Source organism: Colias eurytheme, chromosome 14, assembly GCF_061535395.1.
Source record: "Colias eurytheme isolate Ceu_HAF_F1 chromosome 14, ilColEury1 Martin Lab GWU primary, whole genome shotgun sequence".
In the NCBI taxonomy this organism is placed as follows: Eukaryota; Metazoa; Arthropoda; class Insecta; order Lepidoptera; family Pieridae; genus Colias; species Colias eurytheme.
The window spans coordinates 4,494,976-4,513,996 of record NC_142993.1 but is presented as its reverse complement, the minus strand read 5'-3'; the positions used below and the strand labels follow the sequence as shown (position 1 = coordinate 4,513,996).

General features: G+C 34.6%; 1 protein-coding gene across 4 annotated transcripts in view; it reads right to left on the bottom strand.

Moving 5' to 3' along the window:
* bs (serum response factor blistered) overlaps window positions 1-16,334 on the bottom strand; it is a 173,452-nt gene extending 157,118 nt beyond the window's left edge. For all 4 annotated transcript variants that reach the window (XM_090109622.1, XM_090109623.1, XM_090109624.1 and 1 more), the window contains exon 1: window positions 15,809-16,334. In XM_090109622.1, the coding sequence (XP_089965748.1) occupies window positions 15,809-16,207 (399 nt within the window). In that variant the 5' untranslated portion in view covers window positions 16,208-16,334. The remainder of the gene's footprint in view (window positions 1-15,808) is intronic.
* Between the last annotated feature and the right edge of the window lie 2,687 nt (window positions 16,335-19,021).

The window sequence follows — 19,021 nt, the reverse complement described above, 5'->3', positions numbered from 1 at the left end:
TAAACAAGATAACCGTCTAGATAACGGACGTCATTCCCTTGTATATAAATGTCTCCTAACTATTATTAGGATTTCCCTTTTTACATTAACTAGGTAGGTATGTGCTTTCTTTTTTTATTATGGAGAATTCACATTTGAGAAAATGACCAAATAAAAAGATTTCAAACATGCGGAGATTAAAATGTAACTCTGTTTTTTTAATCAAATTAGTTAAAGATATTAATGTAAAACTTTCAACACAACGATAAGACGTGTCGTTCAAATCATTCAAACGTAAATAACCATTCGCGAATCCTGTTTAAAAAATACGAGTAAAAATCAAAAGCATTACACAAATTTTGTTACTTGTAATGCAACGGAGAACTGTCGAGCTCAAAATAAAAAGCACTTCAATGTAAAATAAGCCGTGGTCGAGTCACAAATTAATGGAAAACATTTGGGACAGCGCATTACGAGATGCGACATTTCTCCAAGTGCGCCTCGAGAGATGGCGCTCGAAAAAACTGCTAATTACAAGTACAATGGAGTACAAAGCGGCCGCTTTTCCCACGGAGCATCCAAGCGCGTGCGTACCGAACATTTTCAGCATGCTCGTCTTTTATTGCCAAAAATTAATGCCCGGTAAACAGCCCTTAATTGCAAGCCAACCTCGTTTAATTCAGCTTCTGACAGAGAACAACCAGCACGTCACAGCAAGAGAGCATTTCGCGGAAACAAGAAACAAGAAACCAGAAATACACAAGAAAAAGTAACCGTCAAATAACAATATTATATCGCGTATACGCCATGATTCTTGAGCAAATTGTAGGACTCTTGATGCGCGCATGAACCTTTATAGCGTTTTAATTTTATTGGATAATACTGCGTTTTCGCCGACACAGAACGAAAGTTTGGTAATTTCGAGTAACAACTTTATAGCTCGGAGGTATAAATAAACATTTTACCTTAATTTATGAAACTTTTTACTTTAATAATATAAAAAGCCGATTATTTATCGAAAATGACGACCTGTCCCGACTAATGCAATTATAAAAATATTTGTAGCGTCAACGTCTTACATGGGATTAATAAACACAATTTTTTGTCACTTGTTAGAATATTTCCACTCGATATAACTATATAGATATAAAAATGGATAATATCTTTGATGCAATAAACTGTAAAGTATATGCATAATTATCTAAGAACTTTCTCAAATAAACGAACATAAACGTGAGTTATTTGCACTAAAAAGTAATTTCTTGGAACAAAAAGCATCATTTAATACGGCAACAAAAAGCGGCAACAACGATTTGTCGTCTCCTATTGCGTCCGCCTCACAGCATGAAGCATTACCACCATTAACAAAAGCTGCAAGAAACGATAATTAAATGCAAACTGCAATAACAGCATAAAATTCAACTCGTTCTTGGCGGTTATGGTCCAACTGAGAGTCCATTACGAACACTTACCAGCCACACATTAGTATCAGAAGCTAACAGTAATTGTCATGCCTGTCGTGATGGGAATATAAAGGTGCTAATCAAGACACCTTACACTTTGATGGCCAGAGATGATTACCATGACTATGTTCCTCAAGTGCCTCCTTAACGATTTTTGTCATTTAATATTTTTGTATGTGAAAAACAGCGAAAATAGTGTTAAATGTTTTTTATATTAAAAATATAACTGAAAATGTTGTTTTACTCTCGTTATAAAATTTACTACAAGTTCTACTGCTAACAAACGATAATATGATTTATATTCGATGCCTTTTAAGATAAATCTTTATGAAAGAATCAATCATAACATTTTATTCATACCATTCATTCACAAAAGCTTATGTACAATATCTCAATGATTGACTTTAATAAATACAATTATCTCTTCTACGACCAGATGTTGTATGGGCTTACTCAATAATTGTGCATGTCAAAAGCATATGAAAACCTAATGATCTTGAATATTTATTTATCACATTACTATTTAAAGCATAACATGGATCCTTGAATTACGATTTACGCATGTAGGTATGAGTTTCCTGTTTCCTACAACACAAAGCATCGTTAAAGAATGCGCAAAATAGATTGTAAATAAAAAAATCGGCCCATTCATAATCTTATAAAAGCACAAACGTCGTTAAGCAAAAATGAATATCATCAACAAATCAAATAAGACAAAATTGGCTCAACGGCTTCCTAATAAGGACGCAGTTTTGACTTATAAACCACGTGCCGTAAGACGTGTATCATATACACCAGGGATCGAGGAAACCCCAAAAACAGGTTATGAAACAAGGTTGCCATATTTGTGTAGTACTCGAGTGGATTAAGCGTAAAAGGTCTAAACGGGTCGTCTCCTGCCTACCCGAACGCCACGTGGCGATGTCTGCCAGTTCAGCTATCTTTACGTCATCGCACTTGTATGGCGAGGATGCTGTGATGCCATTTGCATAAAGGTCGACCGCTTTTAAGGAACGGGACTAAACAATTCGCGCTGGCCAACTTAACCTACAAGACACGTCATTTTTTAAACAAGTTTCAAACGAATGCATTTCATAGAAATCCAAAAATAATCTAATCGGTACTACCTATTATTAGAAACTTTATTGAGAAAATGTCATATTTAATCACCGGAGGTAAATGTTTGTTAATAGAAAGGTCATTTAAAACATGTTTAACCAGACTAATATAAGCTAAAATATCACATTTTAACATTAGAACATTGTTATGATTATAGCGTATCAAAAACGTTTGAATGTTTTATTTAGTGCTACAATATAAAACAAGATCAGCAAGTTCAACATACGTAGGCGTAAAATGAAGACATGCTATTTGTTATAACATCAAAAAAACATTATCGTGGTATTCGACGATAATTGAGTTAAGAATCTCGATGTGAATCTTGTAAAGGGTTGCCAATTCCCCACACCCATTAAAGCCGATCGAGTCGTCGGTAATGATTGAAAAGTGAAAGCCATCGCCAACTCCATTATCCCTTACTACAGATCGGATGCGACACGTTTTAACATATTAAAAAACATGAAAATAAGAGACAAGTTTCAAAAATTATAATGAGCAATTATTTAAACGTTTAATAACTTAACCACTTACAAAATACTTCGATAATGTAAGATTTTATGTTTGAAAAAATAAAATAGGAGTGATTTTATTATTAGCGCTGCAGTATTTATAAGGCATTTAATTAACCATTGGTTTAACTATGAAAATATTGGATTTTTTTTTCTTTCTATAAAGAAGAACAATAACCGTTAAATATATAAGAAGCCCACGGCACAAAATAATCCCCACAAATGATTAAATCGATTATGTAAAACAAGTGAATGTTGTCTGACATATTTATGAGGTAAAAATCATTGTTGATAGTGTTTAAATTGTATACATTATTTACGTTGATTGAACGTTGTTGCAGATAATATAGTGTCTTTGTGAAAACTGGAACGATTAGTTTAACAAGTTCTTTATAATTATCGATTACCTATAAGAAATGAAAAATTACCACAATTCCAGTAGCCAACCTGCAAGCCACGTTTTGTGAAAGGAATATAAGATAAGCTGGATTTGTGAAAGGTTTTGTAAAAATAATCGAGTGTTCATTATGATAACTTATTAAAATTACACACATAAAGGTGATGTAATTAGTCCAAACCATTAAAAATCTGATATATGATCATACGAAAAGTTGATAATAAAAAAAGATAAAATTAATATCACAAGTTTATTTAAGTTGTATAGTCCAATATTTGAAAGAAGTAGAAAGTAAGTTTCAATGTTTAAAAAAAAGCATTAATTGAACGCATTTGTTGAAAAACAAATAAAACTTGAATTAATTGGATTGAAGATGTTATTGTAGCTACCGTGCACGCAGGATTTCTTTTGTACAAAACATAAAAGGAAGATCAAATCAAAAAACCAGATCCTAATAATACAACAATAGATTCTAAAAGCGACAATGCCCAATCTCACAGAACAATGGGCCATCCTTGATTCAATAAAGCCGTGCCTTAGTAGGCCGTAATTATTATAAGAAACGTAGAGTCTAGTGTCACATGCAAATTTAATGTGGTCGAGCAGGCTATCAATAGCAATGGTGTCGATATAGCACGTTTATAAGTTGCAATTTTCATTCATAAACAAGCAATATTGCTTATGAATGGCCGTCCAGCCATGCCCTTAATTTATTGTATCACTCGAACGACTTCCATAAGTTTCCTGCTCGCCTATTGCCATTTATCGAATGTTGTTCATGCAGACAGACTATCATTTTGTGGGCGCTAACTTGACCTTGATTTATTAAGTTCATTGAGAAATCACTAGACTATAAACTGTGTTATTATGTAAGTACCTTTACAAGGCTGCTTAAATAGAATCAATGTGAACCTCGTAAACATTAGGCTTAAGATAAAGGTGCATTTATAAAATATATTAACATTCAATTAATTACAGGGATGGATACGAAAAAAACAACTATAACTCAGCACGATATTACCGGAGCTTATGGACGTAAACATGACCAACTGTTAATATTTCTTTTCTTAATGGCTTCTCATGACTGAATAAATTTTAGTGCTAAATAAACAAGCCCTATCAGTGATCTCCACAATGCAACGGGTCCGTGGGTAACAGGAGCCGACTGAAGCGCCGCGACGGTGATACCATCACACCGATATGCATCAAGGAAGACCACTTGTCAATACATTTCACCTGCGAACTGAGTCAACTTGATGGCCTGTCGCTGACCAGAACGAGTTCCCATGAATTGTGCTCCCTGCAGGACATTTTTATACCTCTGTCGACAACATGTACCCTCAGCTTTTGCTTACATGTTAATGCTATCTGCTATCTGTTGAGATTTTATGTGAATACTCATCCATCCTTTGTTACGATATAAATTTAGATCCATCGATAGAATTCCTCACTGAACGGTTTACATTCGACGGCATACGAGCGATTTTAGATCGAGATTTTCTCCGTGTTAGATGCTAATTTCTATCACAATCTTATTCAATCCAATATTAATGCCACTGAACTGCGGCTAGACATTTTGCTAACCTTATTTACTGGACAATTCAGACGTCCGAGTAAATAAACACAGGTGGTCCGAATGAAAGGTTCCGTAGAAACTAACCGACTCTCTAGAGATGCCGCCCTCCCTAAAAGGATAATAATACGTCGTTTCGATTCTTAACCAACGGTGTACAGGGGATCCGGGAGAAATGTAAATTGACCCGGCACCTGACAAATAGCTTAATTAACGACTAACATGCGCCGAGAGAATTATTGGGATTATCCAAATACTTCATTTCCGAGCTTGTAGCGCGTTTAAGCACAATTATGACCAGTTTTACGGTCGTTACATTGCGTCAGAGCGGGGGCACACGATGCGTTGCGGCGGCGGTGCGGCGCCGGAGCGGTGTCGCTGCGTCGTCTTACATAGAAATATCTGTGGCATGTCACACGATGCGTTCCGGCGCCGCACCGGACTTGTAACCACCAAGACGAGGCGGGGAGGGGTGAATGCGGTGCGACGTCGGAGCGGCACCGCTCAGTTGTTTTGCGTCACAAGGAAGGACACGCTGTGCAACGCTGCTACGACGCCGCTGCGACAGAACAACGTTACGGCGCCGCACCACTCGTGTGCCCACTGACACGGTGAAATCTTTGCGGTGCGGCGCCGCAACGCACCGTGTGCCCGCGCCCTCAGTGAGGTGTTCTAGATTTTTTCTATGTTCACATAGGTAATAAAATTGTGATATGAGGCTATTTCGAGGACGATATGTACAAAGTGTATGTTTATGGTTCGCAGGGTCTAGTTTATTTACAAAAATTAGCCAACCTATGTCTATTATATTTTGTTTCACTAAATATTACTTAGGTATGTATAAAAAGTGAAAAGATACACAAGTTTATTGTGTTAATTGGATAATACCCACGAGAACAATTTAACGAAGGCTTGAATTTTCAAGGTTAAAGCAGAAGCAGTGTTTCACGATATAGTTTTTTCGCAATGTTATGCATTGGTAGGCGTCAAGTGGGCGCGCACGTGATTACTTTGTGACTGTTGCTTGCCACCGCAGCCCAGTCTGAACGTGGGCGATGCCGCAACTCTGCCTTTGATGGTTCTACTCGATCAAAGAAAAGCAAAACTCACATTTTTTATCATCGCTTCACCTGTTGCATCCAAATATCGAACACTTACAGATGTCGAGCAACCTTGAGTCATCGATCAAGGCTGTGGCAAAAACGGTATCGTTTGAAAGGATTCCGTAACACGCGGTATCTGCGGCGAAATCCTGTTTCACATCAAAAGTCCCTCGTTCTGGGAAACATTTGTAAAAACCTTTTAGTTAGTTCAATTGCATGGCGATGCTGGCGAAACTCGAACTTTCCCACCGAAATCCTCATGTTTGGTGAATTTTTTAATTGACATAAAAAAGCGAAATGTCGCCGCTGCTCGAGTCGTAATCAAATAAAAACTTACTCGTTAATGTTTAATGTATTAAATTCGCGATGCCGATACATTATGGATGGGGCCCTGCTGGCTGCGGTCGGATATTTTGACGGCGAGCTATCGAACGTTATGGTGGACGCTCCCGCTGTTTTTTCGCGTCTCTTCAGATAACATCTGAACCGAATAACGAACATGCTCAGCGATTTCGCATTTACGTACCAACATTAACGTATCGCATTAAATGTGAGTAATCATCTCTAATTGCGTTATAATTTAACGTTTACTCAAAGCATCGTTTCGAGCGGAATTACACAACTTAATAATTTATTTCATTTACATATTATATAATATACAGTAACTACTCACACACTGTAGCCTCATCGCTTTCTGTCTTTTCCTTATACCGTTTTCCTTTAAAATGCTATTAATATAAAAAATATATCCTCCTTTAAAATATTTCAGAATCCTAGGGCTGTTCAGAAAATGTTCCCCAATTCTGCAAGGTGTTACACCAAACTAAGCTGTTGGATCTACTCTTCTACTTCCAACACCTCTGACTGCTAACACATATATCCGGGCACCTGACTATTTCCATCTAACCAGTTGCACGCAGGTGTAGCGGGGTTAAACATAAAGCTTACGTGTTAAACGTAATTTATATGGTACATTAGGGGATTATAGTAATTATGTACACTGATGCACCGCCGAGTATAAATTTCTCGTTCTCACTTGATATGAACGACTGCGAAATATTAAAAACGCAAACGTATCGCGTGAGCCATTTTTCTTTCGTAGTCATTTAATTTAAATTATATCCTTGCTAACATACAAAATAATTCAGCGCGGAATATTTAAGTGAGCTTTTGCTTTATTTTAAATACCTACTTCTATTACATGCATATTTAATTTGACATGGTTTAGACAATTAAAAATTTATTGGGCTAAAATTTCAATCCCTGGTTAAAACTTACCTATTCGTTGAATAACGTATTAAACTACCATTTCAAAAATGTATTCTAAATTCTAATTGTCTGTATTTGATAGTTTATAGGTGATATTTTAATAATATGTTCGTGTAATACTTTATTGGACGGATAAATTTTAACCAAGGATTGAAAAATCGGCCCTACGTATAATAAAAAAAGCCCGGTTTTTTTGTAACTAAGCTATCATTTGTCATTTAAACTCAAATCACTTGTATTATTAATACAATTCTTATTACAGACATGAACAATTAGTTATAATAAAACCAGTTGAATGAAGTCAATGTAATTATGACACAACCACGCTATAATTGTAACGGAACGTATCGGTTACCACAAGGCAAGCTAAAGAGTTACAAGTTGCAACGTAATTGCACCAATAGAAAAATAACTTAAATACTAAAAATCTATACCTATACAATATTCGAAAAAATGGAATTCTAAACTCATACATTAAATTATTTTAAAGAAAATGAGCATCTCCAACAAGCGCAAGATATAAATTGATCAAAATAATCAATTTGCATGTACCTACCTATAATCTAATTTACTACTATTGAAAGAAATAGAATCCAATAATTTCAAGGAGCAAATTGTCGGTCAATTATCTCGGTAATAATAAGCTAGTGCACCAAGACAGGTGGGTGTTGCGTGTTAATTAAATCAGTTAGTAAGCAATAAAGGTATTTAATAAGAATACCGATCTCCTTCCATGATACATTTGTCAATACTCACAAGAAGCACAAATTAAGAATTTGCAGCCCATTTATTTTTATGTAAATTCATACTTTACCTATAAGGTAATCTATTATTTTGAAAATACAATAGGTGCCAGAGCCCAGATATACTAAAATTTCAACATTCCCTATTCACATTTTTCCTCTTATAATAGTTACTTAAAACTCAAGAGAGCTTTTAGAGTAACCTTGTATTAAAAAAGCAATTTTATTTGCGTTTAATAATAATAGCTTGAAAAACCTGGAACTGAATAAAATAACATTAAAGTAAAGAAATTCAATGATACCGCAGACCGGGTAGTAAATACTATTATAGGATAATTCATGAGATCTTTTGAATGTTCAATTTGTACGATTTCGAGGTAGTTGAATATTTTATCTCCTTGCAGTTTCAATGAATTACTCAACTAAATAAAATTACTAATTGATTTAGTATAGATTGGTAAATAGATTGAAATATACTTTATGTATGAGGTATTTGTCTATTTAAAAAGTATAAAAGTTTTAGTAAAATATATTACGTAACATAGAACGATCCTATTATGGAAAATACTGATTATAAAAATATTATCAAGGTATTATTTGCTCATTTACAAGTCACCTGTGTACGCAAAACACCTTTTAACTATCAATTATCCTATTACAGTAAACAGCTTATGGAATATGCTAACATTGCAAATAATAAATTAATGGAGACTAAAAGTATTTAAAGAGAAAGAGTTGTGTCTTCTACGCAATAAAAAAAGTGCAGCCATTTCGTATTTCTTATCACAGGTCAATGATTTGTAAGACGCTTTTAAATAATTAGCTTCCTTCCTAATGTAGGTAGGTAGGTATCTATGAGAATTTCGTATTTTATTAAATAAAATATTAAGTGACGACCAAAGTTGACAAATCATTTTGAAGTTGTGGAAGTAACATGTCTCAACTCTCGCGTAATTTTGAATCTTTATTAAAATTCTTATGTACCTAATTATAGTGTATTTAAGGGCGCTTTGTAAAACGAAACTTTTCTTCTGCGTGCTTTCGCTGTAATTACTCACTGATTGCTTTTAATTATAAATTTCAGATATTTTGCTCTCTTTACCAGTAATTGTAGCTTCAGAATTCAGAAATACAATACTACGTCATGCACAGCTTTAGTGAAGAAGTAATAATTTTAATGTTTAAGTAGATAATTATGCGTACACTGCTGACATTCCGTCACATAACAAATAATGCATTACCTAGGCTTGGTCGTGCACGTTATCAGGCTGTATTCTCAAAAAGTTACTTCGATAACACTACAGTCGTGATTCTGTGGAGTCTTTGATATGCACCGACGGCTAACGAACTAGTGTCTAACCGATAAATTCGCCGATTAGCCGATTGGACATCGACAAACTGTCGAGCCTTCCAACTAATCAGTGCAAGTCGACTGTCATCTGTCCAACTTGACTTAAGCCTAGATTGATGTTGGAATATATTTAAAATTGCAAAAGTTATTTTTCTAGTATTTAAAAAAGTTTCATATAACTAGATATTATTCTTATAGATATTCAGCTTAATGAATAATTTAATTGAACATGCATTCTTTGAATAAACGAATATTACCCATACAAAAAGTGTGAACAACGCACATAGCAATTGTGAAAGGTAGGCTGTTGGTGCTCAATGGCACTCGTGTACTAGGCGCGCATAACAACAAGGCGTTCTCTCTAGGTGTCGCAGGGAGGCGGGCCCACAAGCCAGACATTCCCTACCAAGCGGCCAATCAATCTAAGGCCCTCGTGCCGCCCGGTATTCAAAGTTGCTGTACCATAACGAGACGAAACTGTAATGCAGGTAAAGTTCTGTTTGTAGTGGTCACATTCCAATGACTTTCTATATTTTATGTTCACCCAGTAACACAACTATCTAAGTTAGCCATGTGGAAGTCCATTATTTAATTACATTTACAACACAGTTCGATTTATATTTTTGAAATTGCCTACAATATGCTGGTTTGTCTATCTTTAACTTTGTGGTAGGATGGTTAGTGGATTAGATTCAGCAATTAAAGAAAGATAAATCTCATAACTGGTATAAAATACAATATACCTACATATATGCAACCTGCATTATTAAATCCCATCCGCCCTCCAATTATTTAAATAGTTTAATAAAAGAGCGCAATGGTGGGCGGCTGGGACATCTAACGAAAGATTTGCGAGTGGTTATAATAATTATTATGAAGCCACTCGATCATGTTCGTCGTATGACCCACATTATATTAATTATGTATTTTGTAGTCTCGGTAATAAAATATTATTCAGAACTGATATTTATCCAATATTTTACACAATAAACAGTTTAATATTTAATATTAGGTATGTAAAAGTTCAAAAATTACCCAGAAATGTGGCAATTGCATGATTTAACTTACGAAAGCGTGCCAAATACGGCTCCAAAAGTACCAGGCGATCAGAGTGAACAAAGAGGTTCCCGAACAATGTGACCCGAGACGTAAACAGTTTAAGGCCATCTCGCGGCAGTGTAAAGAATCACGTGCGCCTTTGTAAGATTAATACAATATGATGCCTGCTCATACATTAGGGTGCACTCACACACATCAGTCACCGTCAAGTCACCGATGACTGATCGGTGACGGTTTGTGTACGTATCCACAAACACCAGTCACCGTCATGTTGTCCGTCAGTCACGTCGCCGGTTTGACTGAATCATTGAACACATACATCAGGTTAGTCAGTGATTAGACGTGTGTCACGCTAGAGAACATGTAGCAATTATTGACGGTAGCACGACGCTGACTGAACTGAGACGTGACGGCACCGGGTGAGTAGGGATAAAAGTATGATACATGTATGGAAAGATTATTTGACGTGCCTGACCGGTGACGTCACTGGTAGATTTCGTGCCGGCGACTGTCGTGTGGGAACAGAGTCATACTAGAACTATTGATACATATTTTTTTTTAATCCTGTCCGGTGACGTGCCGTGACGGTGACTGATGTGTGTGAGTGCACCCTTATTCTGCACTGTTGCCGTTGACATCTGGTGTGACCGACAGTCCATGAAATAATAATAAAAAGTTGGCTCCAATCTTAATATCATCTAGTGTTATACTTTCGGTGCTGATTTGTATCAGTCGCAATAGTACTAACAAAGTATTATGATATCAACATAAAAGTTATCGACTAGTCGTGTGGGAAAATAATCTAGCTCGCAATCTACATCCCGGCTAGTCCCTAATTAATTTAGTAATCGCTCGTGACGACTTATTCCAACCAAAGACCCAACCACGAAGCTAACGAAATCACGACTCAGCGACCCAACGATAATCGTTATTTTAAATTTATTAAAATGTCCTCTTTAAGGACTATATCGGACCTATATCGGACTGTATAATTTATTCCCGCTCTGAACAAAAGCAATATAAAATGAAAGCCATCATAGGGTAAGGGGTTTCATTTGAGTCCACAGTTGACTCATTTAGAACAGCTCTGACCGGTTTTGCGCCATGAGATCGTGATCTCAAACGTTTTGACGTTTAATTAGAAAATATGTATAATATACAGTAGGTATATATATGTTTTTTCTTTTTTTAATTTTTAATTTGAAAAGCTTTAACGATGATTTCATATAATTAATTTAACGACAAATGCACGCTAAAATTAACTAATACTCAAAGGCAAAGAAAATTAGACACAAGTAAAAATATCTTCAAGAGAATCATACTGTAATTCGAAGAAACGTCATATAAAATTTAAGGGTATATAGAAGCAAAATCTCGTTGCTACTACAAACAGCCTGCGGCAAGATTCTGTCGGCAAAACACGACAAAGTCGGCCAAGGCACAATGCTTTACCTACAAAACACCGACACACGCCGACGTTGGCCAGCAAATCGTGTCTCTCGAAACCCCTGCGGCGTTGTAATTACTCTTGTATACAAGCCGATCACTTGACGGAAGATGGACCCACTGAAGGATTGTCAAGATTAACCTCTAATAAACTAACATACGGAAGACAACAATGTCTATACAATGAATCTTTCCACAAGATTCATATGGCAAAAAAATATATTTTAGAACAAGATATTTAAATATATTGATATTTAAGGAAAATATATATACCTACGTGTGTATACTATTATTGGTGTGAACTGTGAAGTGTCAGATAAATTATGAATATTGCCACAATATTTCTCATAACGATTATAAACATAAAACGAATATAATATCAATGCAAATATGAAGTTTCAAATTTTAATTAAATAAAGATGAAAATGAATAGGTACCTATGTACACAATTTTTTGTGTAGCACTACTAGGTATATCAAATATTGACTCATTTAAATTATTCCATAGTAAAATTGTTTAAGGTTCAAAGTTATTTTTGTTGAAGCAAGACGTTCGAATCAAATAAAAATTTAAACATTGCAAGATGGTATTATTACAAAAATACCATGAACAAAAGTTAATTATCTGGAACAATATCAAAACAAGATTATACAGATTAGATAGTCAATAGCATAGAGTATAGACTATAGAGTAGAGCGCATAGATAAAGTAAAAAGGTTTAACGAGACGGATACGTTCCATGTACCAGAAGGGGGCACGTCGTAACCCGCTGCGAGACACCGCTCGCGTGCAACCGCAAAAACTTATTGTGTAAATACCGACTAACGAATGAAAAATATATAAATCCATAATTAGGTACAACATTGTATGTGCCATATTGATCATACATATTTTCTGTGCTTTCTATAGATAATTAATAAAAATTACGTCTAAGAAAGCAGGTATATTTGCACTTAAAAAAATTTAAAGAATAATTTGTAAATCCAGGATCTGAATAACAAGTGAGTAGATAACAGGTATGATATTTCTGTCAATAAACTCTTCCGTTCAACGATATTTTACAATTAACGTTATACCTACTTCATTATGGAACGTAAACCGTTTATTAAGGAATAGATCTGCTAGATTCGAGACGTCCGCGTCGTTTATTCGGAGCAGAATGAGTAAAATCACCATTATCGTTAAATCAAGCCGATGTTCTGGGATCAGGGACATGTCTACACGGCACTGTGACATCCCTACAGCTACACAGATTGACAATGTCTACGTAATGAAGCTGGGCTAGTGGTGGCATAATTGATTATTTTTGACATCACTTCGTATGTTTTACGATATGTTGAGTCTTAGAATGATGAACCTAATATTATACACGGATTTTAAAATATAGGTAGGTATTTTAACCCCTTAACAACAAGCGAATGAATAGGTACCTACCTAGATATATCAAGCGAAATCTTTTATTTTTTAGATATTTAATGTGCCCAACCATATTTTATAGCGTACCTACAAGATGAAAACTTAGACATTTTAATTTTACTTAATTTTTAATTTGCATATAATTTCGATTTTTGCATTGTTTTTTATACCTACGTATTTTATTGATTTATTCCAATTCAATATATCTATTCTACCTACTATTAATATTTAAAAGAAAGTTGTGTTACATGCAACTTAATAAGCAACTAATTGTAACTCAAGAACGGCTAAACTTATTTAAAGATAAAACCTATTTTTAGTTTGATAATTTAGAAAATTACAAAATATAGAAAAACGACGGAGCCAGGGCGAGCAGCTATTCAAAAAATTGCTGTCATATAAAAATCGTAGAACCTAGTAGGTAGGATGTCTAACGCGTCAATGTAAAAAGATCAAGGGATGAAAAAATAAATACTTACAGCGTTTTATGTAAATTGATATACCTACCTATACTTAGATATAAAATTTAAGTTCAAAGTTGCGTAACAAAATTTGTTTCAGATACATTTTTCAATCGCGTTGAACCTAGATAGAATTTAAATGCAAGTTTCGCTTTGCTACAACTTACTTGCGCCGCGCCATTATGACTGCAAAATGTGTCATGGATGCAAGTAATTGAGCAGAAATTTTTTAATTTTTATCATTAAAATTCTTTAAATGCGTAGAATCCTTAATTTCGTAACTTGAACATTTAATATTAGTTCATTTATATCTTAAACTAGCGGTCCGCCCCGGCTTCGCCCGTGGTACATATTTACGTTTTCTCTACATAAAAACCATCCTCGTCCTTCAAGGAATATAATAAAAAAAGAATTATCGAAATCGGTTCAGCCGTTCTCGAGTTATGCGCTTACCAACACATTTTGCGATTCATTTTTATATATAAGAAGATCATTAACTTCCATTATCTTGCTTTCATTGAAAATTACAATTTTAAATTATTACACGATTTCAATTAAAATGTTATTCTATCGAACTGTCCGCGTCTGAAGTTAAATCGTATGACCAGTTTTCTAAGCAGTGCCTACTAATATTTTACTTTTAATGCCTATTGATACCGTGTTCTATTGTCACATTATTATTTTTAATTCAAATAAATAACCTACTTGGTCATTAGTATTAATAAATTATTTTGATCGAAATCGCTATTTTTACGTGAATAAATACGATATAGTTAGAGGAGATTATTTTATTATTTTCTTGGCTCTTCTTATCACTTTTTAAAACGGTAGGCAACGTACGGACTATAAAAATCATATATATTCTACCGCCATCTAGTGAATTTTGTGGGCAATTACACTTGACAGCTGCTCATATAAACAAACATTATTGCTATTGATTACATCCTTTTCACAGAATTTTTAATGAAATCAAGTTCGTTATCCAAAAAACAATTACTTAGTATGTATTTAGGCGTATTTGCATAAAAATTACTCACTTTGAACTTATCTTGGTTTAAACTGTCACCTGTCATAACTTTCATCCCAAATGTTCACATAAACACAAAATTCCCTTCGAATACACTTAATAAATGGTTTTGTATTTGCTAAAACTTATTAAATATATAGAAATATATACATTCCGGCACTTTTTTCACAATATTCCATAATAATATGTCAGACAACAGCAACATAACCTATAACCTTATATTTTGCTTTGATAAATCTGTAATTATTAATTGTAATATTGTAATATGAAAGTATTGCATATGAAAGATTCTATGTTGAAGATTGCTTCAAGTATTGTATCACAAAAACAACAAGAAAAAATATAATCTATCACATTTACTAATCAATAAACTGAAATACCAATTTAAGTTACAGTGCCTATTATTGTTTACAACAATCATGACAACTGTTTACAAAAATATTTAAATCAATACTTTTAATTATGATTAAGACAATATTGATTTTTAACCTGTTTTAATGGAATTAGAAATGCCTACAAAATTTTTCACCAATATTGTCTGCGCCTGACAATAAAACTTAAGTTTCATTTAAACTGTTAATAAAAACTAATTTTTTCACTAGATTTTATATTTCTTTATTCACATACTACCAAAGATAGGTATATATAAATTAGAAATGCCCTGACTTTTCCTCAATTTCAATAAATTAAGTTTACCTTGAGCGCTCAAACTTTAATTGTTTTTACAACACAACAAAATTACTATCAAACTTAGCTTACTGTAACTTTTTAATTTCACTATAAATTTGAGCTTTTTTATAATGATACAATACACTTTCACACAATATTCATTTAGTGGTCAGTGCTTCTGAACATCATATTATGGAATATTGCCAAAAGCACAAGCGACCCACCTTCTTCATAATGCCAGTCTTCCGCTTCGAGAAAGTCGTGTACCGCCGTAATTTGTTGTCAATGTATTCCATTTTAATTTTAACACGGCCCTTGGTCTTCTTGCCATTAGAAGGTGGCGACTTCTTCGGTTGTAAGGAGGCATAGCCATCATCAGCTATGTCTGGCATCGCGCAATGCTCCAAGCCGAGACTTTGGGAAGGTCTTTCATCGTAACACTGGTCAGACGGTCTCTTCACACCGGCCCTTGGCACCGTGCAGGGCTGCATGCCGGGCCTGAGACCTCCACCGAGGGAGCTCGGTGGCCGTCCAGCACCGTACATATCATTCACGTCTCCAAGAAGTCCCATACCGTAGGGCGGCCCGAAGCGGGGCTCCCGCGCTCCGCCGGGCGCGTCCATTATAACCTCGCAGTACGCCACAGTAACCGGTGCGCACAAGCGCTATACACACTTCACCGTTCGAACGTCGAACGGAGACTGACCGAAAACGCGATAGAACCGAGGGCGGGACTGACGACTTGGCCGCTCGGACCGCAACTGACTTCGCACGGTTCCGTCCCGCGCGCCTTGATCTCTATCCGTCTCGCTCACACACTAAATATATAAAAGTCTGACGATAGAGATGGAAATATGTAGCGTAATCCGACACATCCGTAGGAAACCGGGAACCCGCGAACGTTTCAGTACCCAAAATCTGTATTAAAATAGAGCTTTTATTTTCAGTTTATTTCGTAAATAGAAATAATAGAATAGGAAGCTAACAGCGCGAGCGCGGCTGCAGAGCGGTGGGCTGGCCGCGAGCCATATTTAGAATCGAGACGTGCCAAATAAGGTAATGGCGGTCAAATGGGGGCCACTGAAATCCCTCCTACTCGCTGGCGATTTTCACGTCTAATAATTAAAAACTTTGTCACGTTCCTCACTTGCATTACTTAACCATACTTTTAAAATTATATGACTTTACATAAACTTAATATCTGAAGAAAACAACTAGGTAGTTACGAAGGTAAATCCAGATTGGAAATTAATACATTTTGAATTGCACCTACATAAATCAATAGATATATGTAGGTATAGGTATTTAATGTTTACGAAAAAAAAGAGAATTAGGTACCCACCTAATATTCTCTATAATTATCCGAATTAAATATTTAAATTTACTTGAATTAATAATGACATGCCTATGTAAATACATAACTAAGTATTTAATAGTTATTCTGAATTTACCCATAACCTAAAAATCAAACAATATTTTCCGCTGGCACTGTGCAAATCATATCTATTTATTAAATACCTACTTAATTATGTAGGTACCTACTTCACATAGAATTTGTAAATATTATTATACGTTTCAACTTTCATTATATCTTTCTTTACCTTTAGGTAGATGTAACCACCACCTCTGTATATTGTTAAATGTTTTAATATGAATTTGATACAAGATTAGATAGGTACCTATCTATTAATTACATAAGTACCTACCTTATTATTTGTGTTTTTTTTTAATGAAATCTTATACTTGTATACGTAGGTAGTATATTATTATTAGTCTGTGCTTATACCATCAATTTGTAGGCGAGATTGGTTAAGAAAATTAAATTTAAAACTAATTCGCATTTGTATATTTTATGGTAGGTATTATTAGCAAAATTCTGCTAGTTCTGTCCGTCAGCCGCCCACAAATGTGCTCAATACGCAATTTTTCCATTTTTAGCCTTTTTTATTGTCCTTAGTCAGAGTTCATTCAACTGAATTTCAATGTTTTTCAATTAACTCGAAAATTGGTGTGTGGGAAAATTTTAATAAATAATATATATTTGTTATATCTAGGTAAATTATACGTTTCCCTCCCAAGGGAGAGATCTCGTACCTACCTACATATTAAAAAAAATTAAAGTCTCAAAGGCACAATGAAAAATGTACTTTTAATGGAAAGAGAAAATTTGTGAGAATCTCTTATTTAATCATAAAATCAATTGAATCACACCTATTAGATATAATATTATTAAATACCTATACCTACGGCATTGCACCAAGTAGGTACCTATCTACCTACGGCCTACCTATAATCTACCTTCTCTCCCGTTTCTAAGAGCTTTTTAATTATAAGTTTCCATTGAAATAAAAATGTAAATATATATAAAAGTAAAAGTATGTAGTAAGTACCTAGGTATATAATATGTAGGTATAAGTACAGGAAATAAATCAGTTTTTTTTTTGTAATCCAATTTTTTACAGCTTTGGTCATTACTTATTTCTTATTCATATAGTTTTATATACCTAGTTTTTAACTCAATATGTATGAAATATCTAGTTTATTTAAATATCTTCTAAATATCGATCTAGTTGGGTACCTTGAAAAATGAAAATTTACTAGGTAGGTAAGTACCTATTTAATTTAATTGATTATAACTCTGATAATTTTAAATTATGTACCTAAGTATAGAACTTATTGGCATATATTTAGATAAGTTAATGTTTTAAATACTACATACCTACCTACCTACATTAACTTATGGTCTTTTACACTTTTTCCTTCCTACTATATGGCATATTTAATTGAGCTCATTTGCAAATCAAGGAAGTATCTCTTTAAAACGACACATACTTGTAACATACTTAAATTATACATAGGTATATTATTTTCGTAGCATTGTGGCTCCCAATTTAGGTAGGTAGGTACCTATATCGCGGATTGACTAGGCTTAGGTACCTACGTGATACGTCCCCAAAGGCTAAAATGGCTCCATAATCGAATTAAAAATAAACTCGAAAACATCTATGAGTACTCACTGTACTTTGACACGACCATGCAATGTCTAGAATGCACCACAAATCGTAAACTTTACGCTTTGGCAAGTTCCTTACACAGTATTACAGTGTTCCTTACCTATGATGTTTATGGTATTTCTTACCGTTTTAACCAAATTTAAATTGGCTCCTGAAACGCTGAAACTCGTACCACGAACCACTGTATCCACTGAATCCACGAACTGTATCCACGAACTAGGCTGGTTTTAAGAACTACGAAAATACGACCACATAGACCACTTACCTATCCTAATTTCGTAAAAATCTCAACGTTGAAATTCTCTATTCTTCACAGGCAGCCTGGAAGAGATCGCTTAACGCTTCATTTTGAAATTCTTAGCAATATAACATTAACTACCATTGCAAATATTACTTACATAAACAATATATGTAATTATTAAT